At 39.6% G+C, this 26,811-nt stretch overlaps 1 protein-coding gene across 2 annotated transcripts in view; it reads right to left on the bottom strand.

Annotated features, from left to right (window-relative positions):
- Positions 1 to 20,832, bottom strand: part of LOC103474936 (SPRY domain-containing SOCS box protein 4) — a 29,465-nt gene extending 8,633 nt beyond the window's left edge. The window contains exons 1-2 of one of the 2 annotated variants that reach the window (XM_008426220.3): positions 20,520 to 20,832; positions 1,385 to 2,270 (exon numbers count right to left, since the gene is read on the bottom strand). In XM_008426220.3, the coding sequence (XP_008424442.1) occupies positions 1,385 to 2,093 (709 nt within the window). In that variant the 5' untranslated portion in view covers positions 2,094 to 2,270; positions 20,520 to 20,832. Of the gene's footprint in view, positions 1 to 1,384; positions 2,271 to 9,394; positions 9,966 to 20,519 lie in introns of those variants that run through there. The other variant, XM_008426221.3, reaches the window with a different exon arrangement.
- Positions 20,833 to 26,811: the final 5,979 nt, after the last annotated feature.

Below are 26,811 nucleotides of genomic sequence, written 5' to 3'. Positions count from 1 at the left end.
TGCAAAGTACTGTCAACAGAAATACCAAATACAAGAGTTTGGCCGATATCATGCAAAAGAGGGGGAGTAAACCTACAATGTAGGGCTTCCTGCCAAACAACTCCAGACGTTAATCTTGGTGACATACTGGGACATCCTCCAGGACCTAACTATCTGCTGTCCCCACCACAGGTTTGTGGCGCACAGCCATGCAGCGAGGCAAGACCTACAATGATCGCTCTTGCGAAACTTTGACAATTCCACAAGTTGGAGCGGACAAAATGGGAGAAAAGCAGCATGGGAAAGAAAAACACAGAAAAGGTCAAGCTGACACGTACTTTTTGCAATGCAAGAAGAATTTCCTCTCCACACAAAACTTGTGAGGCACTGGAGGCTATTTAGCAGGTGGTTGTAAATCTCAACAAGAAGGTTCACTGAGGCAAAAGAAACAACTGTGGTTGATCTATGCAAGGCTGGATTCCAGTGAGTCATCCAACTTAACGCAGGCTGTTCAGGGTGACCATGTACTAGTGCAGAACAGCACTACAACAGTGCTCAGATACTGATTCACAACTAGCATTAATGCCAGATATCAGAATATTCACTTTTACAGATCAACTCTTTAAGCATGGGAAATGATAAATGATAAAAGGCCAAGGACTTCTTATTTGGAGAAAAGATTGAGAAAACAAGTGCGATGTGATTTTCTTTTGTGGATTGATTATAGTGACGCTTAAAGTTATCAGGTGTTAGGCAAAAAAGGTGCTAAAAAGTGACAATAAGACTGTAATTTAAATAAATTAGAGACGTACTGATGCGGTAGCATTGATCCTGATGCAGATCAGGCATTAGTGAAAATGAGCCCAATCCATAAAGGCTGATCTAATCAGTCTAATTCTATACTTCCTGGTCTGAGCGACATTGTGCTTTATTTATTTTACGTCACACCTAGAATTTCTAATTTAACTTTCTGGATCATAAGAAAGAAAATTTGTTGCAGTTTGTTATATGTTTGACCAAGGTAGTCAACCAACTGTTTTGGTCATTTTCAGTTTATATTATGTTTAAAGTTGTGATATTATAATTGCACTGACAGAACAAATTAAAGTTGTGTTTTTACATGTTTGACAAGCTTGCAAAACTATTGGTAGATTTAAGTGTGCTGTACTGGTGCAGAATTAGTAAATAAATTTGTAATTCATGTCAGTTTAAAAAAAGAAACGTTTCAAGTTAATTCAGCATCATTTTTCTGTATTGGCTAAAACTGAACCTCAAGTATTGGAAGTGAAAAAAGTGGATCGGTGACTAAAATAAATAATTATAGATTGGCACCATAACAGAGAAAAAAGCCAAAACAGTAATTTAAAAACAAAAAAAAAAATATCAAGTTTACACTTTTACTTACGATCTAGTCCATTGACGTAGCGGATTGATACTTCACAGTGCCCCCAGACTGCACTGACGATGGGATACAGTCTCTTTCCCTTAAGGCCCCTGAAGGCCACTCCTAGATATTGTCCATCCACCATAAAGCTTAGCGTCCCTTCGTCCATGTCCAATATTACTGTGAGGCAGTCTGGGAGAACAAACGACTCATCTGGCTCCAGAAAACTGGGGTACGTGGGCGCAGAAGAGTTACCAGGTCTGTTCTTTCCATCGTGATAAAGTCTGTTTCGGCCAAGGTCCCACCCCCAGGACTCAGAGTCTGAGCCTACTAGGGCCGTGTAACCAACTGAGTGTAAAAGTGCTTCAGCAGTAGCCACTCCTACTACAGCATGGGTGCCCCTCTGTCTTGCCGGCCAGTGAATCCTCCACACATGTAGGCCACGGGTGTAGCCAACCTTCCCTCGAATGCAGTCTGTGCTTTGAGCCACGGGGTGCCTGTGAAATGTCAGTTTGTCGTCCTCCTTGACGAAGACGTTGAGTGATCGGTCGTCAGAGTTCCAGGCATGGCGAAGTTGTGTCTCAGCAGTGGCTGGCGGCATGTCGAGTAGTAAATCCAGTCTGGGGGGCCGACAGAAATCCGGACCCCGTAGTTCGCGACGCACTGGCCGATACGAAGGCTCCCCACGTACATCCACTGACTTGATGCTGCCAGAGATCTTCTGGCCCATGTTTTAGGGGATTCGAGGGAGGAGGGGACAGAGGGGAGGGAAAAGGATGGACAAAGGGTGGTGATGAGGGGCCAGTAGGTCCGTACGTTACCTCATGGGCACACAGAGATGATGCGAGGTCAGTGTGGAAAGATGCTGCAAGGCACACACAGTCGTCAGCCTGAGGGGACCACAACCCTGCAAACACACAGAGACATGATCCTAATTTTTTGTTCTGAATTGGCGAGTCAAAAATAAACAGAAAAATCTGTGTTTTCCTAGTTTGTCGTTTCCCCTTAAAGGGGCATTGTTTTTAGCCTACAATGAAAATGTTCCTTCAGACAGTTTTATGTCATTTTAATTACAGACAATGTGATGGAGTGGCTAGGGTTTTTGCAGGCTAACTTGGCTTCAACCCTTCACCACCTCCTGTTGCACAATGTCAGTTGACTAGTCTAACTTTCCTTTGTTTTTGAGACAGAACAATGTGATTGTTGGAAATACACAGTCACAGTGTGGAAACTGAAGGAGCGCCACTCGTTATTCTTGCTCAGGTAACAGCACTTTAAAACTTCAACTGATAAGCTGTCGGGTTGTACGTCTGTTGAGCACCTGACTCCAAGACTGTCTTCTCCAGATTAGTCAGGCTGACTAATCAGTAAAACTGTGTAAATCAAAACAAAAAAAGATACGACATTGTTTGCAATAATGACTTGAACAGAAGCTACTAATCTAATGTTTATTTGTTGGACCACACTGCCAACATCCTCCCTGTTCCAAGGCATTAGTTTCGTTTTAGTAAGATTCTTCCCATGCGTTATGGGATATCTGAAATTGCTCAAAAACCATAACAAAACAATTTGAATATAGTTTAAATTAAAAATATTTATCATTAAGTAAAAAATAATTTTACAGCAGGATTAATTGTTTCTCTGCTGAAGAGGGAAATAATTAACGTGCAACAATTAATATACAAGCAGTAGTACTTTTAGTTTAGGCCGAAATGATCTCAAACAGAAAATATCTGGTTACTATTCAGCTCCTAGGTTGTACATCGATTGCTTCAAATTAATCTAAACATTAAGGCCTCTGCACAGCTCTGTCTACTTTGAACTTCAAATGTGAAGCCATTTATGTTGTATAAGAAAAAGACATCAAGCTGAGCTTGAAGAAAAGACTAAAGGCCACCGACTACTTTCAAATGTACAGAGTGCAGTGTGGTTTAATAGGATGAAGCTGCTTAAAACCTGCTGCACCAACAGAACTCCTTGTCCGCTCTGCAAACAGTCTAAGGTTTCACAATCCCCTGCTGTTTCAGAGGAAACTCCACATGGTTCTTCCAGGGAAAGTACAGTGACTGGAATTAACCCAATCATTTTAAATCCCTCAAACATTTATTGATGGCTTCTGCTTAAAAACCTAAAATGGCAAATGATTTCTACTTACCATCTCAGATGTGGAAAAAGCCTGGGGCTAAATTTGGTTCAACGTATGAAAATCTATAACTAAAATATATTGCACTTATAAAATTCTCATCTATCATGCTTAAAGTACAGTGCAAAATATGCAAATATTAGGATATTTACTGTTGACCAGGAAAATCTGTAGAACGCAAATTCATTGCCCTTTGCATTTCAAAAATGTCCTGCCTGAGACAGTCCCACGTCTCCCTGTTTGGCAGACATTGCTCAAAGGTTTTCGCAAATGCTGCTATAAGTAGGGCTGAGCGCCACCCTCAATTTGACATGGCTGTGGGGGAAAAAGCAGAAAGGAAATATAGAATAAGCAGCTCTGATTGAGTCTTTTCTCAAAAGATTGAGTCTTTTCCCATAGTGCTCCATGGCAAAGTATTTAAATGGGTTGAGACATTTCACAACTGCTTGAAATGCTCAGAAAATGACGAGATTAAAGACTTAGCATTTTATCCAAAATGACGACATTTCTTTAAAAGAAAAAAAAAAGTTTCTAAAAGACCCAGAATTGCATAAACTTATCTAAATAAAAAGTCAACCCAAAATAGAAACTGAATGCTAGAAAAAAAAAATCCCTAATCAATCCTATCAATCCTAGTATTAATACACTTTCTAGCTTTAATGGCCATACTGTAGGCTTTGAAACAGTAAAACTTTTAGGTTGAGGTTTATATCTCAAAATGCAGAGGCGAAAGCAGAGGAGCAATTCAGGAAAGAAAAAAAAATTCACCATGATAAATGAACAGCAGCAGTCAGAATATTCAGACATAACAATCTCTGAGGATCATTTGTTGGACCTCGTCTCATGACTGGACTGCAACAACACAGAGCAACTTCCACATTTTCCTCTACCGAAGATAAAAACATAGTGGACACAAATCATATGTTCAGTTCTTCAACCGTCCATCCATCCATCCATTTTCTTTCACCCTTGTCCCTCAGTGGGGTTGGGAGGGGTGCTGGTGCCCATCTCCAGCTAACGTTCCGGGCGAGAGGCGGGGTCACCCTGGACAGTTCGCCAGTCTGTCGCAGGGCAACACAGAGACACACAGGACACACAACCATACACACACACTCTCACACCTAGGGACAATTTAGAGAGGCCAATTAACCTGACAGTCATGTTTTTGGACTGTGGGAGGAAACCGGAGTACCCGGAGAAAACCCACGCATGCACAGGGAGAACATGCAAACTCCATGCAGAAAGACCCCAGGCCGGGAATCGAACCCAGAACCTTCTTGCTGCAAGGCAACAGCTCTACCAACTGCGCCACTGTGCAGCCCTCTTCAACCGATAATTCACAAACTAATGCCAACCACATTTATTAGACAACCAACGTGGCATTTTTAAAAATGTAACAAGCCTGTAACATGGCTATAAATGGCTTTACACTGCATGAGACCATGTATAAGTTTTTTCTGTCGGGACCGAAAGTCCTTACAGCGATTCTTATGTTGGGTATTCAGAGTTTGCCTTATGTGGTTTTGAATCATTACAGTAGAGGGTCATCGAATGACAAAGTGTGAGTTGTACCCTTTAAAATGCATCATCATAGTAAGCAGTTTATTGTGTCAATGTGCATTTGTTCACTTTGAGCCTCGGCCAAGGACAGAAACTAAAAATCTAGAAAAATGTAAGCGCACAATATCAACCTTAAATTTTTTTTCTTGAAGAGGAAAGAGGTGGATCATCTCTCAAAGGACTCTTTGGGGATACTAGATGGCATCTACATCGACATGCTGACATTAAGAAAAAAAAAAGGCTTTCCACCTGGTGAATGCCAACCATCAAAGCAACATCATCTTAGTTTGATGGACAGCACAGTTTCTGTTCATGCCTCATCCCATCTCATAAGCACACAGGTGCAATGACTATATGATCAGTAACATCTGTGGAGAAAACTTCTAAAGCAGATTTTAAAAACACAATACTACAACTTTGTTCAACAATATGCTATACAAACAATAGGTTACTTTAATTATAACCCATTAGCAAAAACAATGTTCACCATGCCAGGTTTAATCAGTGTAGGTGGCTTAGAAAGCTCACTTAACCTCCATCTCTCTAACCTCAAGCCTATAATTACATGTTGTACTTTACTGAATTACTTTATGTGCCTGAATCTGTTAAATCAGTGGCATTCATGTAATCAGTTCTTTTCTACATGCGTACAAAGTTTCATTCAGAGCCTGGTTGTAACTATATTTGCTACTAATTGAGGCAGCAGGTCGAGGTACACTGCATTATAAAAAGACCTCAGAATCTTTTTTACACATGTTCGAACTGTCAGCTTGTGAGGGATCAAGGGTAGTGAATATTGTTTCAAATGTGTTCAAAGGAAGGTGAAATTCCCCAAAGCTAGAACATTTTGTCCACTAAATACACTGATTGGACAGGTGATGGATGGGTGATGCAGAAGCCCCGACAGAAACAAAAAACTGGAATGAGGAAATACCATGTTGCACGTGAAAAGACTAAATTCAGCTCTCCAGCTGAAATGTTTCAGAGTTCATGCTCTGAAACAAATACAGCTTCTTCAACCTAAAACATCTGCCAGTTTACCATGATGATTAACAGAGTGGAACCTCTGCAGAAAAATTTGACTTGTTGCTACAGGCAGTTTGGATCTTTACAATTGGTAATTGTTAAATGTTTCCCCACTGGAAATAATAGAAATATTTTGTAAAATAATTTGTTAACCAACCACCCACACCCTGAAACGACATGCTCAATACCAATAATTACTCATTTCCAAATTTGGAGTAATCAGTCTTATACTTAAAATATTGCAATTCAAAGATACTTGCTCCCAAAGGGAAACAGTTGCATCTCATATTCATGTATCTTTAGAGAGTCATGGATGGTGATGCCGAGAGCAGGAAGGATCTCTGGTAGCAGTCAGTCTAGCAACAAATCTTAGGAAGTCTCTGACTGAAGAGTGTTGCTGGATCGAGAGTCCTACTGAGAGCTCAATATCCAAGCACAATAAACCATTTTCCTCAGTAACAGGTCATGCATGACAGCAGTTGGCAAGCACTGCTAATTCCGACCTTTGCTTGGTTGCATGCAACCAAGCAAAGGTCGGTTTAGAATGGGGCAGAGAGACTGAGATGAGGAGCTGATCCTTGCACATTGTGGTCGATGGAAGGGATGTTTTGGACTCTTTTCTACCCTCCTTGTGCTCTTCCTGCTTTGCATCCAAGAAACTCTTTTCAACTCCTCTGAGATTTGGGGTCTAATGGTGCATTTTATTTGTAGTTGGAACACAGAAATTCTGAATTCCCAGTCTAACAGAAATGAGAGCATCACTGCATTGCATTACAGACAGGAAAACAACTCTGAAAGAGTTCATATGCAGTAGCAAGGCAGTGAGTTATAGTTGGACAGCAAAGCCAAGGTCATGAGAGGCGCAGAGTGCTCTGGTTCACATACTCAACGACGTCCTACACTTAAAATCAAATTTGGGGGAATAATGAGTCCTTTACATTTGGAATGATAACATTTCTTAGTTGTATTCAAATTTAAAAGTTTCTCAGAATAAAATTAGACATGACTAAAGTAAGAACAGTAAAATTGTTGAGGTTAGACAGGAACATGAACTCAGTGAGAGCTTATTAAATTTCTGTATGTTGCCTTTCAACACTAACTGGGAGTCATCAAGTAAAAGCAGATGTCACCAGCGTGAACCCAACAGACCACTTTTTACAAACATCTCTATCCCAACTTGCATTTTCAGTCTGAATCCCTTCATAGTTAACTGGAACTGTTGTTTCTTCTGAACCTATTAAATCTACAGGTGCAAACTTAATGTGATGCAGATTGCGGCTCCTAGCAAGAAGGTCTTTATTTAAATTCTTTAAAGTTTCCTTCTATGTGGAGTTGAAATGTTCCAATGAGAACATATGGGGTTTTTCCTGGGTTCTGTTTCAATTAGTAGAATCATGCATGAAAGTTAAACTGTTTACTTCAAAGCTGGTGTGTGTGCATGCATAGTTTTGACTTTTTGATCCCCGTTGGACTGGCCACCTGTCCAGTAAATACCCAGCTTCTTGCCCAAGGACATAGTCCCCTGTCACCCCATAACCTTAAAGACGACAAAAGACGAATGGAAATTGAGAGAGAACTCTCTTGCAGGTAATTTACAGTATATTATATAGTAGATATATTTATAAAAATAATTTTAAAAAAAAGGCAGGACACAGAAAAATATATTTTTAACCATCTTCTGCAGGGATCCCTGCTAAAATTATGATTAAAGTTTTCAGATGCAGCAGTCACTGCTTTCAAAATAGGAGAGCAGCACAGGTGTGGATGATGCAAAATGAAATTTCTGTTTTTCCATCTCTTATTTATTCTGTTTGACTGCAACTAAACCCTCAGTGAAGCACTCAAATGGGTAAGCAATGAATTTGGCAGATTGCAGTATATGGCCTTCACGCAGAGCATCGGGTCTGAGAGGGAGTCTGTGGAAACCAAATCGAAAACAGGTGATGTTTCTCTGATACAGATTAGTGGAGGCACAAAGTGGGAAGGCAAATCAGTTGCAAATGAAAAGTGAAAAACCAAGGCATACTTCCAGATTCTTTATATGCAATAAGATTGTAAATCAAGAGATAATCAACTAAGAGCTGTTTTTTAAATGGGAGTCATTTACAAAAATCACTTCAGCTGGAAGAAGTGAAACACTCCAGGTCAAGAAGGATTATATATATAAAATCACCATCACCTACTTCTGTCTTTTAATACTTTATGCCAACATGTCAGATGACCAAATCAAGGTTCGATCTGTATTCACTCAAATCCTGATCTCCGTGGTTGGTCCGACTCAAATGTGTTATGGACATTTTGGTAACCTATTGAGCGTTGGTTTTTCCACTGCTTGGTGTTCTTTACCATTTACAATGCTCACATTGAAAAAGAGGCTGTATTGGCCTCTGTAGCGCCCTCTGTGTCTGATGCAACATGCTGCCCAGGTTCATATCCAGAGAGCTTTTTGTGAGCCAAGGCTGCAAAAAGAGCTGCTGAGAAACTTATCACATTTTATGCTTTTCAAAAACAAAGCCATAAAGCAGAAGACCAACTTTTCTCATTTGAACCACATTGAAATATTCTGAGCAACAACAAGTCATATCAAAACAGAGTAAGCATCCTGATGTTAAACAATTTAGCTGACTGTTCTGCATTAAATCTTCAGTAGGAGAAAGGATAGAGTTTACTGAAAACTGTAGCTAAATGTGTGGAGTCAGACAGCTTTCTTAACAGTTAACCATGTTTTGGAGAATGTGTAACAGATTAAATGTAGCATGTTATTTTCACTGGACGTCAAAGGATACAAAGTGTAAGTTTAGAAATGGAAAGAGTAATGCTTGGCATCATCAGATATCTAAATCTTCAATCCGTTATTGTATCTGGGAGCAAAAACAATGACTTACAACAATTTATAACCTTAAACCTCCAGGGAGAACTTAGAAGCTTAGACTCAGTCTTACAGGTGTTCCAGGGCTGGGAAAAAATGTTTCCATCTCAAGAGTGTAACCAAACAAAAAATAGTTAACTCCAGAAACACCAACACACAAGTGCGTGGAACATTGTGCTGAAATCCAAAACAATCAAAAGTTCTGCTAATGAGAAACCAAGCAAGTCACCTGATGATCAAAATAGAAGAGATAAAAAAGTCGTGAAATAAAAGAAAAATCTCCACATGACTTGACGGCCAACAAGAAAACGCTTATTCAGAGCTGACATACACCAATTATGCTGTAACTGTCGAGAAGTCTTGAAACCTGTCACTTCTTAAAGAAAGATCTGCTAGAAACACAAAGGGCCAAGACACAGAAGTGGCATCTTACCATGAAGACATTGCTTTAAGTCAGGCGATTTCCACACAGCGATGCAAATGTAATCACAGCAGCCAAGTAGAATAGTGGGAATACTTGCTCTTCAATGCGTCATCCAAAAGGAGGTCAGTACACACTCACCAGCCAGGAGCGTGTGGGACAAGACAGAGACAGACAAGAAGAGTGTGTTTGTGTGGGGAAGACAGCAAGTTCCTGCTCGTGACGCGAGTATGGGGAAGGAGAAAAACAGAAGAAAAAAAACCTTGGCTTCAGTTCCCAGCTAAGAGGGAAACAGCTGCTGGAGGAAATGGAGGGGGGCTGGAAAACACAGGGAGGCAAGACTTCGTGTGAAGCACGCTCAAAGTCTTACCGAAGCGGTCCAAAAACCACCCACTCTCACAGATACCCTGACTGAGCTCCTTCAGAAGAGAAGACCATGTGGACACACACACGGAGCTGTCCAGGATTGGCAGATTAATGCTCAGCTCAACTTGCTGAACGGGACAAAACCCACGGGGCTGCTCAGGATTAGGTCCAACAAAGTGACGACCCATCAAAACTCACCAGCACCTCTGAGGCAGTGAAATCAGCGAGAGAGCACCTATCAAAGGAAGTGACATCAGCGGCAGCAATCGACACTGTTCCATAAACAGTGTTTGGTAGCACAACAGAACAAAATGCTACATTCAGTGTCATCAAGAAGCCATTATTTTTCACCTATAGTTATAGAATTAAAAAGAGTCTGACAGGAGACACTGAACTAGGGTTGTCAAAATAATACAACCCTAGAATGGCAAACAAGAAAAACAAAAAAAAGTTATTTAAAAGATACTGATCTGTTTAAAAATAAATGCCCAAAGGGTTTCACATCTGCACACCAGAGCTGCAAGCACAAACGGTGTGTAAACTATAAACCTAGTTTTAGCCTAACGGGGTGCAAGCAAAGTCTGGCACTAAACATAACAACCTTCTTTATAGAAGTGCTTACACTTGCTTATAATTAGGAAGACATGCAATACACACCAATACTCCTGAATGCTGGGATAAATGGTCAAATAATTATGAACTATTAATGCATTTCCACATGGGACTGATCGAAAACTAGACCCAAAGTTAAAATGTCTCCATCAGCTTTGTGAAATGTGTTGACATGTTTATTTCACTGAATTTCCTCAATTAGGAGAAACTCCAAAAAGAGCAGACTGTGTTTTACATAGCAAGAGGTAAAACCAAGTGTCAAAGAGTTTGCATTATCATGACAGGATCTGTTAAAAGATCTCAAATAAAAAAAATTATTGGGAATAATTGGGGTTGGAATTAACACCAACATCAGATTCATTTAGCATAAAAAGTGCTTTATAATAGTCATCATTGTGAGAGTTGTTAAATTTTAGCAGGAAAAATAATGGGCTCAAAACTGAATTTTCAAAAGAAAAATAATCTTCAGTCACTGCACTTTAAATTATCCCTTTATCCATCTGTCTGAATGTTGTTGCCAGGGCAGACGAAGGTCAATAATGGACCCATTTGTCCAAATGACTTCCTGCTCCTCAGACACACCCATTAGCAAAGGATAAGAGGCCGTTCACAGTCTCTGCATCTCCGTTTACCCAGGAAGAATAACTTTGGCAACTATGTGTTAAAACTAGGAGCCAGTGCTAGCTTTTCATATGGACTGTGGTATTTCCAACATTGGTTTAGAGCCAAAGCCAGACCCTTATACAGAGGGTCCACAGCATCCTGACATGAGTTTCTAAAGTTCATGCAGTCAAAAAATTCAAACTTCGTTCACTGCCAGGCATTACAATTATAACTGAACTGCTTTTCATTGTCACGTTATAACATCCAAAGAAGTGCTCTGGTATTTTATGGCAAAAACCTTAATTAGTACAAAATTGTGAGGAATAAAAACGACCGAAGGTTTCAACAAGTCTTAGTGTGGCAGACATCCGTATTCACACCTTGTGAACGTCATTAGAACTAATCGGTACTTACTGCAGTCGCAGCTCAAAGACTTTTGGGTTATGTCCATAAACTCTTTAGTTTATGGATTTCGTAGACTTAAATCTGGATATTCAATCTCATCTTTTAGAAGTTCATTGCAGACTCAAACATAATGTTAACTATTCAGTTTAGCCAAATAATTTTATAGATGCAAATGTGTCTGCATTATAGATTTTAATTTTTTAACATGGGCAACATTTGGATTTAGGTACTGCACTCAAAAATGTACATAGATATCCACATATAAACTTTATTGAAAAGAAAAACCCAAATAAATAAAATGCAAATTACGTCAACCTAAATCTTTTGCAGTTTTGGCGTTTCCCCATCATCACACCAACAAAACACTGAGCTGCAACGTTCCTTGCTTCCTCATTGCTGCGTCTAGGGCTGCTAAATCACGGCTGTTCCGCTTCAAAAGATGACAAATGCATTCCTGATGCTGCTCAAGCTTAAAACTCTACCCCAAGCAGCTCTGTGATGACCTTTGCTCATGTAGCGACGACGCAGTCTGGTGTCAATGTTTTACCCCTCAAGTGAGCATAAAAAACAGGGAAGAACTGTGCAGTGTTTGCTAGCAAAGTTTAATAAGGCCAGGGCAGATCTGGTTTTTAAAGCCGCTCAAGAAAAGAAGCAGCTTTAGGTTTAACAGGTGTGAGTACTTCTGCGAGGCACTGCACCCAGTACATGACTCCAATTTTAGGCACTTACTTCAGGCTTGGTGAATACGTTGCTTGTCCCCCCCTACAGTACCTGAATAGTTGAACCAACAGTATGAAAGCTTGAAATGTGTAGCTCCGTATATCTGGTTAACTTTCCATCATCAAAATGATAAATACCACAAATTTAAGATTGATTTTTAGTTTGAAATTGAATCAAACAATTGAATCAAATGACGACAACCAACAACAATCTTCAATTCCCGTTTCAAGCATTATGAAAACAGGAATTGAAAATTAAATATCCTCATCCATCTAGATCTGAGATACTGAGACAGTGCATACATGAGATTCACAGCATCTGGGTCACATCACCAAAGTTCAGGTTATTACCTTATAAAAACGGCATAGTTTAATCAGGATGCCACAATGAAACTATATTTTATGGGTCACCTTGTTCCTCTTCATTTTACAAGCACCAAGGAAATGGTACCATTAACATAATAAATGATATTTGGCAGAACATGTTAATGAGCTCAAGCAGAGGCAATGGTCTGACACAAGGTCATGCATTATAAATGCAGGAAGCACTAAAGAACTGGTGGTTGTTTTAGGAAAACTGGATTTGTTTGGACCATGCTAAAATACAGGCCAAGTTTCAGCGTTTCAAAAGTACTGCAGAATGGCAAAAAGAAGAGGTGAAAGAAGACATGGACATTACTACAGCCACAATACTGTTATGGAAACGCTGAGAAATAACATACTGTTCTTTACAGATTAAGAATCTGCACTCAAAAATATTTTTACTGGGAATACAAGTTTTGTTTCAAAAAGTTTTATTTTTCAGATGCAAGAATCAGTTGCTAAACTGGGTTAGATTGCTGCTAGATTTAAACTCATCTCTTTTCCTAAAGCCCCAACTGCACAGCAATCTTGTCTAACAAGTTTACCTCTGCTGAGAATCTCTTGTGAAACCTCTTTCATGTCCTTGCCATTTTATCATCTACTTCTCATTAACAGGACAATTAGTTTGCAGTAACTAAGGCACAAATCCAATTTGGTTAACAAGCATTTTGTATTGCGCATCAAGACGCTCCCAAGAGGAAGAACTGCAGAGGTTAGTGAATATGGAAAACTGTGGCTTTTAATGATCCGACATTGTTGATGAAGGCTAGAGGGAAGCGGGAGTGAACCATTTATCAGCAGACGGCCTCAGGGAAGGCACAGACAGCCGACCGTTTCAGACCCGATGTGTTTCAGTTCAAACACGGTCTCTAGTGACTGATTGCTCCTGTGGTCAGTGGCACTTCTGAATGGGTTTAGGTTGAAATAACAGTCATTAAATATCCCAATAAAGAGTCATGCTGGGTGTCCCATAATGCCCCTATTTTTAAGGCTAGATGTGGAATGACCTTATAAAAACATCCTCAGTCACATGACCAAGAATAGAAACACCTTGCCTGAAACATGGCTCTGAATGCTTCCTAAAGCCATTCAATAAAACAATTGTGTTAAACTTTTTACTCTTCCACAATAAATCTAAATGCAACTTCCTTTGTACGAACCATGATCTAATCAGATCTATGATTGATTTATGCAATGGATTTTTTTTTATTAAGTTTTGACCTTTACTCAATGTTTTCACAATTAGACAAGACGATATCAAAATTCTGCACCACAATTGTGCACAAATTTATCATGAAATGCCACATTGCTACATACTCTTATAGCTTAAGCAGTAATTAACCCAAAACACCTTCTGCTGTCCAATTTTCCTTAAATAAAAAAGGAAAAACGGATATCACCACATGACTACAGCAGCTGAGATTCAAACATGTTAGAAGTATTGCTTTAGCTGCAGATGCATTCTGTCACAAATGATCAAGCGTACACTAAAGGAATGTTATTACATTTTAGACATAAAATGGTTTTTTTCAAAAGGGAATTTAAATATTTGTGTAGAAATATGATATATATATATATATATATATATATCATAAGTGCTTAAAAACATCTGCAGAGCATGCCAATTGTTTTGATCCAACATCAAAATAATTGATTACTGAAATAATCGTTAGCTGCAGCTTTACAGCAAAGGAAAAATGTTTGCACATTTGATTGGTTCACCTCTAGAAGTCATTTTCTTTCTAAGCAAGGTGATCAATCCTTTGACATTAGTTCCAAAATTTACTCAAACGGGACACGAATGTAATCAGCTCATCTGATCATGTATTTGCAATGATCAGATGAATGTAAAACAGTTTGTGCTGATTTAGTTAGCAGGACAACAGATTCATTCCTTTCATTCCTCTGGCAAACAGATCACCATTTTTTAAGTTATGAAAAATAAAAAAAGAGAGCCAAAATTCAAGTTTGTTTTTCTACAGATGCAGGCAGCAAATGAAATTGCTTTGTGTATGACAAAGTGTGGAAATAGTGGTCTGATCTCAAAGAGTGAATTAAAAGCAGAACCTACCAGCCAATCCAGACACGCTCAAAGATGACTTGACACATTCTGCACATCATCCTAGAAACGCTCTGATGACAAGGAGCTTAACTGGGAGGCATTTTGGACGTCATGTCATTGAGTTAAATTAGTATACACTCATATTTAAGCTTGTGGCCTCATTAAGAAAATAAAAATCACGAACTACGATCAAACATGCCATGAAGGAACAGGGGCAACTAACCAGCTGCTGTCAACTTCATGGATTTTTAATTAAAAAAGCTAATTTCTAAAGGATCAGATGAAACCACTGCAGTGAAAAGTGTCGTCAGCTTTCCATGTTGCTTTGATCTCACAAAGATGCTTTTCTTCAAACTCCAGCAGTCCCAACAACATTAGTACTACCCCTAACTGAACAGTTAGGTAATTGGCAGTGTAAAGAAATCTCCAAATTTAAATACAATTTTTTTTCGACACCCTCAATGGAGGACATGATCAACATGATCCTGAGCAGATTAGAAAAAAACGACTGACACCTTGCAAAGAAGACAGGAAAGATGCTGTACGCCACTGCAGCAACACGATCCCAGTGGTGGACATCTACCAGCACAGGGGACAATTCAATTATTCATGTCATTACAGCATGGGGAAACAATGGGTTGGCTGAATGGATAGTTGTAATAAGAGGAAAGCTGAGTGTATGGGTCAAGTTGCAGCAAGGTAACAGGAAGCTGGTCTTGGCAGGGGAATAGGGGAAACTATGAAAAGAACTGGGCTTAAAAAGAGTCAAAACAAAGTTTATTCAATCTTTTTGTGCCAACATCTACTACAACATCATATCTACCCAACAGAATTTCTTTGAAACAGTCACATAGAAAGTTCTAATGTAAGTTGAGTATTAGTTCACAGAAATTAACAGCAATGACATGCAGTAGGTCAAGAACTTTTCAAATATGAAAGAGGGACCAAAAGACTAGAACTAATTTACTACAAGTCACAAAACCACTTTATTTGGGAAAATTGCTATGAAGACATCCCAAGATGAGAAACTCTTCAGGTTCATTGCATCGACTCCAAATCTTTCAAACACTTTTTCAAAAGCCACCAGCCAATATATTCAGTAGAGCCAAGACAAGACAACAGCCCTTATAGATCTAGCCATCGTCTTCAGCTTGTCGGAGATCTGCCTGAGGAGATAGAAACTCCAAAAGGGATATACGGTTCCTCCAGCGAGTTTGGAAGTCTGTCTCTCTCAGAGGCAGACTTCCAGAGGGAGCTGCCCTTTTGACTCCCAACAATGTGAAGGAGTAGCAGCTGTATTTTCAAGTCAACCTTGTATGACGAAGCTCCTCATCACATCTCTAACACCAAGTCCACCCACCCGACAAAGGACGCTTGAGACAATCAGATGATCGGTATCCAAAGACTAGAGATGAGTTGAAGCCATGTGAGCAATAGATTGGGAGCTTTTAGGTTCAGATCTTGATCCAACAAATACTTAATTTACCAGGGTGTTAAAACCCCCATATTTTTCTTAGTGACACTCTACTTTTCCCCCAGTTCAAGACTTACTGTGGTGTAGTTATGAGCGCACACAGAGACTGATTTGAGCACATACATCTCTGCAAACAAGCAAAATTGCAAAACCAAATTCTGTGCACATAGATCCATTTTAATATTTCTAACTTTTTGAGCTACTACTATGTAATATGTGAAAATATTTCATATTTTAGCTGAAGATTTGTCAAGGAGGAACTGGAAACTGCAAGCTTCCACCCCTGGACTGGAAACCGCACCATTGCACACTCAAAACTCTGGCTTGAAGATGCCAACAGAACCACAATATCTGCCAAACAGCAAAGCCCCAGAAATGTCCAAACTACAAAGTAGAGGCCCTCTGCTCCATGAACACCACAAACAAAAATCTGTAAAAAGGGATGCAACATCCCTGACTCAAACACATCAGCATCCACAATGACTGATGATATTTGGATGACATTAGTTGAAACATTTAATTTTCCTTTGAGATAAAGTTTTGAATCAAACCCTATGCCATTAGTTCTACCTCATCAGTATAAACAAAAATCTTGATGCAGTTTCCAAACCTTAGCTCACACAGAACACACACCTTTACTGCTCCAACTTGGCGAAAATTAGAGTCATTTAGCAACACTCCTGTGGTTCAATTTCAGGCAAAAAGAAGAAAGTTTGCGCCATGAATGCTACCTCACAAACCAGAGACAGTCATAATAAAAACTTGATTCAACAATAGTCATTTTACAGCTGCTTCAATGTCTGAGGTGTAGTCTATATTTAAGCATACACAGAAAAAACGCTGCATACTGGATCAGCGGAGTTGTGCTGATTCTCTACAATGGTGTGCATGCAGATACTGTTCTTGCACTGACCCCCAGGTTTGGGTACATCGTTTTGCATGGCTGGCTTTTGTGGCAGGAAACAAAATGAAGGTGATGGGGATATGATGTTAAGATAGTCAAATTCTTTACACTGTGCAGACTGTAGTAAAACAAAAGAGCGGATTGGATTATCAACATCTCAACAGGAGTTGTGCGTTACTGCCTCAGAGGCTGGAAACTACAGCGTTTCGCAGCTACTGAACACAGAAAGCAGTTTGGGAATAAACAGGAGGGAATTATTGTCGGGAGTAATTTTCATTCAAAATATTTTCCAGCTCCGTGCTGCAAACCTTCAGTGTACGAGTATAGAAACATGTGGGTGTAAGATTCTTCCAGGAGGAGCACTTTACACCACATCATTCTCACAGTTAAAAGATGAAAGTAACCTCAACTTCTCTCTCCCTCTCTCTGGTGAACATTAACACTGTAGCAAGCCTCCATGATCTGCTAAAGAACTTAAGATTTCAGTCAACAGTAGCAACAGGGATCACATACACTGTAGATCAACCCAGCATTTTACTCCATCTATGCACCCTACCTTGTGGAGTATACTGGATTTTGATTGTTTATCAGAATCATGGATGGAATGGATGGGATATTTTGAAAACATTTCCACAGAGACAAGATGTCAGAACGTTTGCGAGATTTTGTCAAGTTTTTGTTTTCATTGCCATAAGGAGGACGTCCCATAAATGTCTGTTTCTCAGTGTTTTCACAGTAGTTCTGTGAAAACTAATCTGCTTCAAAGATTAAAATCGGTGTGTAAAGACACACAGCGAACTTCTCCATTGCTACAACCCGATATGTTCCCAACGCCGAGCTTTGCTTCGTTCAACGTGGTTCTGGAGTGTAGACAAACATTCCTTCTGCAGATACCGATTCAGTTTCAAGCAGAATTGCATGCGATTACGGTTTGTGCAAACTTATTTCAGACTTCATCTCATTTTGGTTAGGAAACATTTTACCATAAATGTGTTTGAAGTTTTGGACCGTGTCCCGACTTGCACTCATCGATGAAAGACCAAAAATCTATTCCTTTTTACGGAAGTCAAAGGTTAAAGTCATGCATCATATCAAAGCCTCTCGGTAAACGATCAGCAAGTACAAACTTTGTTAAAAAACAAACAAAAACTAGTTGAAGCTACTTTGATGAGCAATGAAAAGTGTTTGGCAGAGATATAAAAGCAGTTTTGTGTATGGTGAGGCACTGGAGTGTTTCAATTCTCTCACACAAAAACAAACATGAGGCCGTTTAAATGGCCTGCTGTCCAGCAGAGCCAGCGCAGGGCTTTGCTCAGCACCGCATTGCTCTTAATGGGATTTGACAACATTAACATTCTACTGAGTCAGCATCGGACTCTGTGCCTGCAGTAGTCGATGTGCTGAGTACAACCTGGGCTCTTAACTGTACATCTCCATTACTGTGCATGTGGGAAATATTAGGGAACGACTTAAAACTTGTGCATCACTTTCAGATACGAGATAAGTGGCAGAAGCTTTAGCAATCTGCAACAACAGTCATTGATCACACTCATGTTAATGTTGCTCAGGTTCATTCAGACATGGTAAAAAGAGCTAAATGTTTGATTCACGTGAGACTTAGCAGCACAATATATTAAGATTTAATATTGCAAGAACTTGGCATTATTCAAAACTTGCTAAAATATGCAAAGCACGTGGTTCACTGTCTTACACCATTTTGGTTTTAGAAACCACTAACTTTTGAATAACTCCAGTTTCACAGCGTTTAACGCCTGAGGTTAACCAATACTGGGTTCCTGGCAGAGCAGAGATATGAAAACGAGGTGCTAATGGCCAATACTTACTTGGCTGTACTTTTTTTTAAATTTATTAATATGAGAGTTACTAAGAAATACACAAAGGACCCGTTACAGTTCACTCTGTGACCAGAAACTGAATTTTACTTTGATTGTTATGACCAGTTTCAAACTCCTAAATCGATTTCATTTTGTTAAAATGGATCATTTCTGGATCATAGGAAGCACTCCATCTTGTGATCCGAGTTGGCCCTCACAGAGACACTGTTCAGCAGAAGGTCCAGCAGAGACTGCACTTCTACAACCTTCTACTGGAGCTGCTGGTCATCTTCAGATTATGCAAGATCGCCAGGGCTAACCTTCCCTCCATCCAGGACTTGGACAGGTCCAGGGGTCAGGAAAAGGGCAGCAAACTTCTCTGCACACCCCACACATCCTGGAAGCAGACGTTTATCCTCAGCTCTGCGCTATATGTAAAAACCAGTCGCCACAGACAATTTCTTCCCCCAGACTCTCTGATGAACACTTTACAGTTCGAGAAGTCAACTACTCTGATGTGAAACAAGAAAAACACTTCTGCACTGTCAAAATAACTTGTTGCCTTTCTTAATTTTTTTTTTTTAAAAGTACATGTGGCTGCAAACACATATACATATTGTTCCTTTATGATCATTTTATTTCCTCCATAGTTTATATATTTCGGCTTTATGCCTTTACACTGTGAAAACTTTACACGAGTCAAATTATTTTTTGCACACAATCTCGGCCTTATTCTGATTATTCATATGTGCTGCTACCATATTACACTGGCAAGACAGTTTCTGAGTTAAAAAATGCTGTCTTTTTCAGTGTTGATGACATTATTGGTCCAAACTGTGAAGACAACATGACTTGGTAATCAACATTCCATACAATTTGCTATAGGAGAGGAGTTTGTGTTTATTACAACAACCCCAAATGAAAATAAACCAAACAATGACAACAGTCAGCCAAGCTGCCACATCAGCCAACTATGTAGTCCATCTGCTGCTGGTCCGCCCACACGATCCTTTATCACACTTGATCTGGACAGCAGCCTGCCAGGGCCCAGCAGGGCAAAGCAGATGGTGTGGGCAAAGGCTGAGCACTTAGCCTCCACTAACAGGCAAGCCTTAAATCAGACAGACAGTGAACGGAGACCCGCAGCCTTACTGCTGTACAGACTGAAACACGTTCCCAGCAGAGTGGTGCAATGCATGAATGACTAAGGGTTGTTAATGCATGGATGAGGCAAAATGGGGGTCATAAAAGACGAGCAGAGTCAATTCCAGTAGTTTGATGCTGACGCCATCTCTCTGCAGACATTTGAGAAGTTGTCACTGTTATCAACTTTAAGCGGCTGGTTTGTTTTTTTTTCTTTCCGATTACATTAGATATTTTATATACAGTTTGAGTCATGAAACGTACAACTCAAGTAAAAGTGACAGACACCTTCGGAACCAACAGTTCCAACAGGTTAGACGGTTTGAAAAAAAGTAAGATTCGTAACAGAACCGCACTTTCAATAGAAAAACTTGTTCAACGCTTACAAAAAATATTAATGTATTGGTTTCTTCTTGTAGTCACTGTAACAGAGCAACGAGGTAACACGACGACACATTATTGTAGCTAAACAGTTTGGGAATCGAACCGATCGATTGTTGAACGCGAAGAGAGTTAATCGGCACTCGAACGAAAGTTTGTGTTAGAAGAGATTTGTGTTGCCCACAAAGTGAAGCCAAGCGGCTACAGTTAATACAGCTCTTTTAGACTGTATTAACACCGTCCGAAGAGAAAAGAGAAACACAAACTTACCATAAGCAGCCTTCCAACGAACGCATCCAGGCGAGTCTCCGAGAAAAGCGACTCGAGACAGAAGAAAACCCCTCTCACGACTTCGTCTCTCCTCAGACAATCTGAGCGCTCGACAGAAACACGCAAAATGTCGGGAAAGTGTAACAAACAGCGGTGAAAAATGGCTGAATGTAGTCCGTTTTTTTTGGAGGGTGCAGGGAAGGTGAAATGACTGTGAAGAGGGAACGAGGCGGCTTTCTTTCTTTGTTCCTTCTGGCTGCAGCTTGTTCTGTGAATATATTATAGCCGCTCATGTGTCCCAGACAGCCGCTGATTGGCTGGAGCCACGGGATCAAGCAAAGGTGAGTGACGTTAATTTGGCCACAATAACAATGCATTTCCGGTCACGATGCCTTCAAACAAAATAGATGTAGCAAGAATACTGCTTAGTTAAGAGAATATTTTTTCGCAATTTTTAGGAATAAAGCTACAATAGTAAAATTTTAATGAATTTTATGTAGTGTTTATTGTTTGTACTTTCAAAAGTACTGTACTTTTTTAAACATGATTACTTGGTGCTTTTATTTTTGTATGGTGTTTTTAGTGCTTCCTGTTAGATTCTAGCGTTTAACCTGCGGTAGGGTGGAGACGCTTTCATGCTTTACATAGTTTTATACTGAGCCTATCAAGATATTCTGGTGCTTATGAAATTCATGCCTATGAAATTCATGTGTTAGGATCGTTTTCCCATATTTTCCCTCAGTTTTCATGTGTGAATCTAAAATTTTAAACTTAAAATTCACCTCATATAAATTCAGTTGAACGAGTTGTAATGTTTATTTTGATAGTTGGCAGTAAACTTCCAACTATAAATCACATCATCTTCCCCTACTATAAATACACACAACTTCCTAAGGACTGTCATTTTATTTTATATCTATGCGCATATGTTCAGCCTAACTTGGATCAGACTGTATTTTGTGTTCTTTCATGCTTGGCTTTGTCTAAAGTGGACAGTGTGGCGAAAATGACCTGAAATGATGCAAAAGGCTATCCAATTCTATTGTTACAAGTGGAGTAATAGTTTCATTAATCTAAAACTGGTGTTTTAGCAATCTCTGTTCAGTATAGAGTATTCAGCTGTAGATTTGATCAGTCTGAGCATGTCATTTTTTTTACCTAAATGTGATCAAATTCAGACTAAATTCAATTAAAAATTATTTTAAGTAGCAATTTAATTTAAAACCCAAACAGGGAGCTCAGGTTTTAACTTTATTACACAGCTGCAGTGTATATCAATATTAACTTAAAGTTGTTCATCTCTGCACGAGAGCATTCATTAGCCAACGAGCAAATATGCAGATAATTGGGCTGAACAGCTGAGTCGAGCAGATTTGCAACCAATGCCCCACAGTTTTTAGTGGGCCCATTATGGTTGTGTCAAGCAGCATGTTTTTCAAGGCTTGTCATCAATAAAGCAATATCAATGCAGATGACATTCTGCAACTAGAATAAATCTCATATCCCTTTTAGGAACTACATTCTATCCCCTAACAGGTCAATGTTCTCACCAGTAGAGCAGGATTTCACAGAGACCAACTCCAGAGTTTGGTAGTGGAGAGGATCTAATAATCAGTTTTAACAGTCCCTGATTTTTAAAAGCATAAATTATTAAACCGCTGATATGTCTTGCTTCTTTGAAGTATCAAACCAATAAATACCATTAGCACTATTAGCTGTTTAGCTTTGGCAAAGAGAGGATTTGGCAAGTTCATCATGGTTGCTACCCACCTACTAAGCTTAGCAGCGAAACCCACACATTCAGGTTTTTTTTGTGGTTTTTTTATTACAAATTTGGCACCACAAAATTGTCAACTAAACCCAACTTTTCTTTCTTTAAGAATATTGCATTTGATTTAAACACTAGATTAGATTTTTAGCCTTTCAGCTCATAGCCTTTTTAATGCATTTTTGTAGTTTCTAAAGAATTACTTGGCAGAAAATGCTTTTTTTTTCACATTTCTGATCACTCAGATCTCTTCACGTACACATCCACAAGATTTGTACGTGATCAATCACTCCTTTGCATGCACTCATTGGCTGGGTGATTCTGTTATACTGATGGTCCTCTGCGTCACCATTTAAAGACTCCGTATGAAGTCCAAAGACGAATACAGAAGAGACACGCGAGAGCTGTGAAGGAGCAGGCAAACAGGGTTACTTTGTGAGAAAGACAAGGAAGAAGGGGGATATGGGAGCAGCCGGTGAGAGAGAAGACATAATGAAAGGTAGGGAAAGAAAACATCTGACGTAAAGAGGCCTGCCAGAGGACTTGGGGAGGAATCTGCGAGGAAGAGCAGAGGCAAGTTTCCTTGAAGTCGGCCCCCCAAAAAGCTGACAGGCAGGCAGATACATGCTGCCTCACCGCCTCAGAGCTTCGTTCAGCCCACAGCAGATATGCACAAGACTTGCCCTTACACAACTCAAGAAATTCTGCACTCTATTGTAGCTCTTAGTCATATGCAGCTGAAGCTGCCTCCATCTTCCTGAGACATGGTTTCAAAGTGAGCAACAAACATTTTACTGCTTGTGGTGACAGTTTATAGATAGATACATCTCCTCCCCCCCTTGTGCTTCCAGTGTCGAGCCAGGCATCTCCTGGCTGCAGCGTCGCTCCTAATGGACAGGAATGAGAGTGCTATTGATCTTTTCCAACAACTCTTGGCAAGTGAGTTTATCAAAAATGTCGAACCAGACCTTTAATGACTCACTGCAGAATGGCTTGAAAACGCAGCTTCGTGTTTTGGACTGATGGTCAAGTGATACTGACTATGTTAAGGGCATCACCTTCCAGTCCGTGGGTCTCCTATAAATTGATTACAGGCCAGCTAACAGGAAAAGTCCTGTTTATGTTCCACAGAAAGTCTCTAACGAATGGGAACTGTTTACAGTGTGGAATAGATGAGGGGTTTTTGCATGAAGCTGAAACAAACGCCTTGTTCTAGATAGGCAATATGGCTCTCAACCCAGAGTGGCATAAACCTAGAGAGTGCATACGCTAGAAAAATTTTAGCTTTCTGCTTCTAATCTTCACAATTTTGGCACTACTTGAGGTAAAGTAAATTGGAATGATAAAAGATTTTTTGCTTAGAAAAATTGCAAAGTACAAAGCAAAAAATAAATAGATAAACCCGCTAAACCCAAATTACCTTATGTTTTTGGGTTAATCATAGATAAAACTCAGATTTTATTGTATTAAAGGATAAGAAATGTGAACACAGATGCAGTGATGCATTTGTCCTTGCTGTACCTGCTCGGATTTTTGTCCTTGAAGAAGTGGCTGCGATTTTCTTGATTTTGAGCTATGAAGTTTAAATTCGTTGAGACTGTGCTAGCTGAAAGTCTCAGTGTATTGGACAAAAGAACATTTCCACCATTCTGATTTATGAAAATTTGACCTAATGTCAAAGAATTGGCAGCAGGCATAATTAGATTGCAGTAATCTAATTATTGTAGTTGTACAGCCTCAGTTGAATGGCGTGTCTGTGATGTCATGAGCATTAGGCAGAATTTGTTCAAAAGCCTCATGATATTTAAACTGTGATCTTGTAAAAGCGGTGAAATATATTCGAAAGCTCAAGTACTTGATGATAGATATTGTCTTGTGACCTATTTACAGATTGAATGGCATTTCTAGGCGACTGTAAGGGGAAGAAATGAGCCTTCAAAGAGCACAAGCTGTTTGATGACTTGAAAGCTTTTCTATTTCTACTCTATAGGAATAAATTACTTAAAAAAGTTTTCTTTCTTTAAAAGATATAAGCAGAAGAATTCATAGGCATCATGTCCTGAAAGAGCAGCCAATTCTGATTTAGACTTGAACGGGTGAAATAGCATGAAAACTGCTGAAGTCATTAGATGTCAGATATGAACAGAAAAAGAATCTGCAGAGGTAGAACCTCAACAGGCCAAGTGCCTTATATTAAAGTTCATAGCAGTACAGTTAGAAAAAGCCAAAAAGAATGAAATAATTTGCTCTCCAAAAAAAGAAAGAGCTATTTCAGAGGAGACGGAGGAGGTACGGGCTGCCTTTTTTGCAGCCCGTACCTCCCGGCGGCATTCTGGAGTGCCGTCAGTCAGTGTAGCACCAGGGTTCTTCATCCTGCAGCGCTGCAGAAGACAAGTTATAGAAATAACTTTCCTACTAAAAGAAACGATACTTGTAGACGGTAGGATGATTCTACCTCATCCATATAAGATGCTATTGGAGGGAGCCCAAGATTGTGCAGAACACAAAGCAGAGTTCGGTTTGAGTGGGCCAACTTCCAGTTCCATCACTCAGCACCACTAAGATTGTTTAGTTGGGCAATTTACACCTCTGATGTCATGGTTCGCCAGTGTGCTAGTAAATTCTCTCTTTGCTTTGGCAAAGAGATGAATTGGCAAGCCGACAGCTGAGCTAACCATATCACAGAACAAAGTTTGTCCTGGCTTCATATTTATGGCAAGCCTTAAATACAGCAATGTAATTACTATATTTTTACAAATGGTTATTCATATATGCAATATATGTAATGTTTACCTTTTAATTTGAAACAAATACAGGATTAAATTTATCCCAAATATATAGAGAGGATCCAGGACTGTGAATATTCCATTGTAAAAAATGTTTTATTAGCACTTCTGTAAGTTTGTCTCATTAAAAACGATACACCCTGGAATGTCCAGTATATAATATTGCTAAAGTGCTTGCTTATCCAAAAACAGTTGTAGGCTATTTGAACGTGTTTGCTGACCTGTGAGGAAACTGGAGCTCAGCATAAGCAGAGATTGCTGCTGACTTGCAGGAAGGAAAGAGTAGCATTTTCTTCACTTTAAAGCTTTTATTAGAGGGGATTTCTTGTCCTAAACTTTGCAAAGTGCTTCTATGTGAAGGGCCGTTCAAAAAGGAATCATAAATCTTTGTAGTGTCTCTTTAAGGACTAGTGAAATTTCTTCCTAAGCCTGGATCTTAGCAAAAATCTATTTCCATAACAGGTTCCGGAAATGAAGCAAAACGTCTTTGTGATGCAATAAAAGTTTAAAAGGACTGGAAGATTTTCAAAATTACCTGATTCAGATGAATACCCACATTTTCGTCAAGTATCATGCAAAAGTACTTATTGACCCTTTTCCACCAGTACCTAGTCTGCATGGCTCAACTTGTTTCACGTTTTGTCGTGTCAAACCCAAAAACTTCAACGTACTCTATTGGATCCACGGTGCCGGTGGAAGAATCTGTACCATGACACATGCAATCTAAAAATCTGTTTTTTTATGAAAGAGTGGAAGGATGTAAGCTGTTGTGGGAAAGCGTCTTGATCAGTGGGTACTTGTGTTTTGGTAGTCAGTTGGTTTGTACTTGAATTTCTTTAGATTTCTGCTTAAATGCCTGCCTGCACATACAAAAAGAGATAAATTTGTTCCCTCTCCCAGTGGTGCAAGAAATAACACTATTGAATTTAGGTGCTCTTAACTCTACGGCTCTCAAACATGCTGGATATTGACCCTCGAGGACAGCTTCGGAGCACTGGTTTAGATCAAAGCATTTTCATGAGTTGGCATGAAAACTCGTGTTTCCAGATGCTCTCTGCCCGGTCTGACTGAGTCTGAGGTGTTTTACAGCAAATGGGCAAAAACAACACTGGTAGAATCATACCCCAAAGACTTGCAGCTGTAATTGCAGCTGTTGTATTGACTTAGCAGGCTGAATAGGAATGCATGCCTTTGTTTCCTAGTTTCTATTTATAGAAGAAGTTTGAGAACCTGGTATAACTGTGCAGCTGCACAGTGATGGAATTGATAGCACTAGCTGTCTCGCAGCAAGAAGGTCCTGGGTTTATACCCCACCTCTTATAAACACTCCTCTTATACTAGGTTATTTGTAATAGCTTCTTCGTGACCCTGGAATGACGAGCAGGTATAGACAATGGATGCATGGTATTATTTTGCGCTTATCAATTCTGCACTACTTTGTGTCCTTATGCATAAAAAAGCATGAAAAAAAAACAGAAATCATGTTAAAGATGCTGCATACAGGACTAAATCAGAGACTAAACATGTAAAACCATGTTTAACCTTTTACTTTTCATTTGGATGACAATAATGCACTGGCTTCCCCACTTCTTGCTTCATCCTACAGTGTTGTCCCCAGTTTTTGGTTAACAAGTGAGACACCACCAGCACCCTCGGGCTCTTCTGATTATTCCAAGAATACTGCCATTCATGGCAGTAACTTTCAGGAAAACACACTCCTCCCTTTCAGTCACACACA

The sequence above is a fragment of the Poecilia reticulata genome, chromosome 13, assembly GCF_904066995.2.
Source record: "Poecilia reticulata chromosome 13, P_reticulata-male-v2, whole genome shotgun sequence".
Taxonomy (NCBI): Eukaryota; Metazoa; Chordata; class Actinopteri; order Cyprinodontiformes; family Poeciliidae; genus Poecilia; species Poecilia reticulata.
This window is presented reverse-complemented; position numbering and strand designations above follow the sequence as displayed.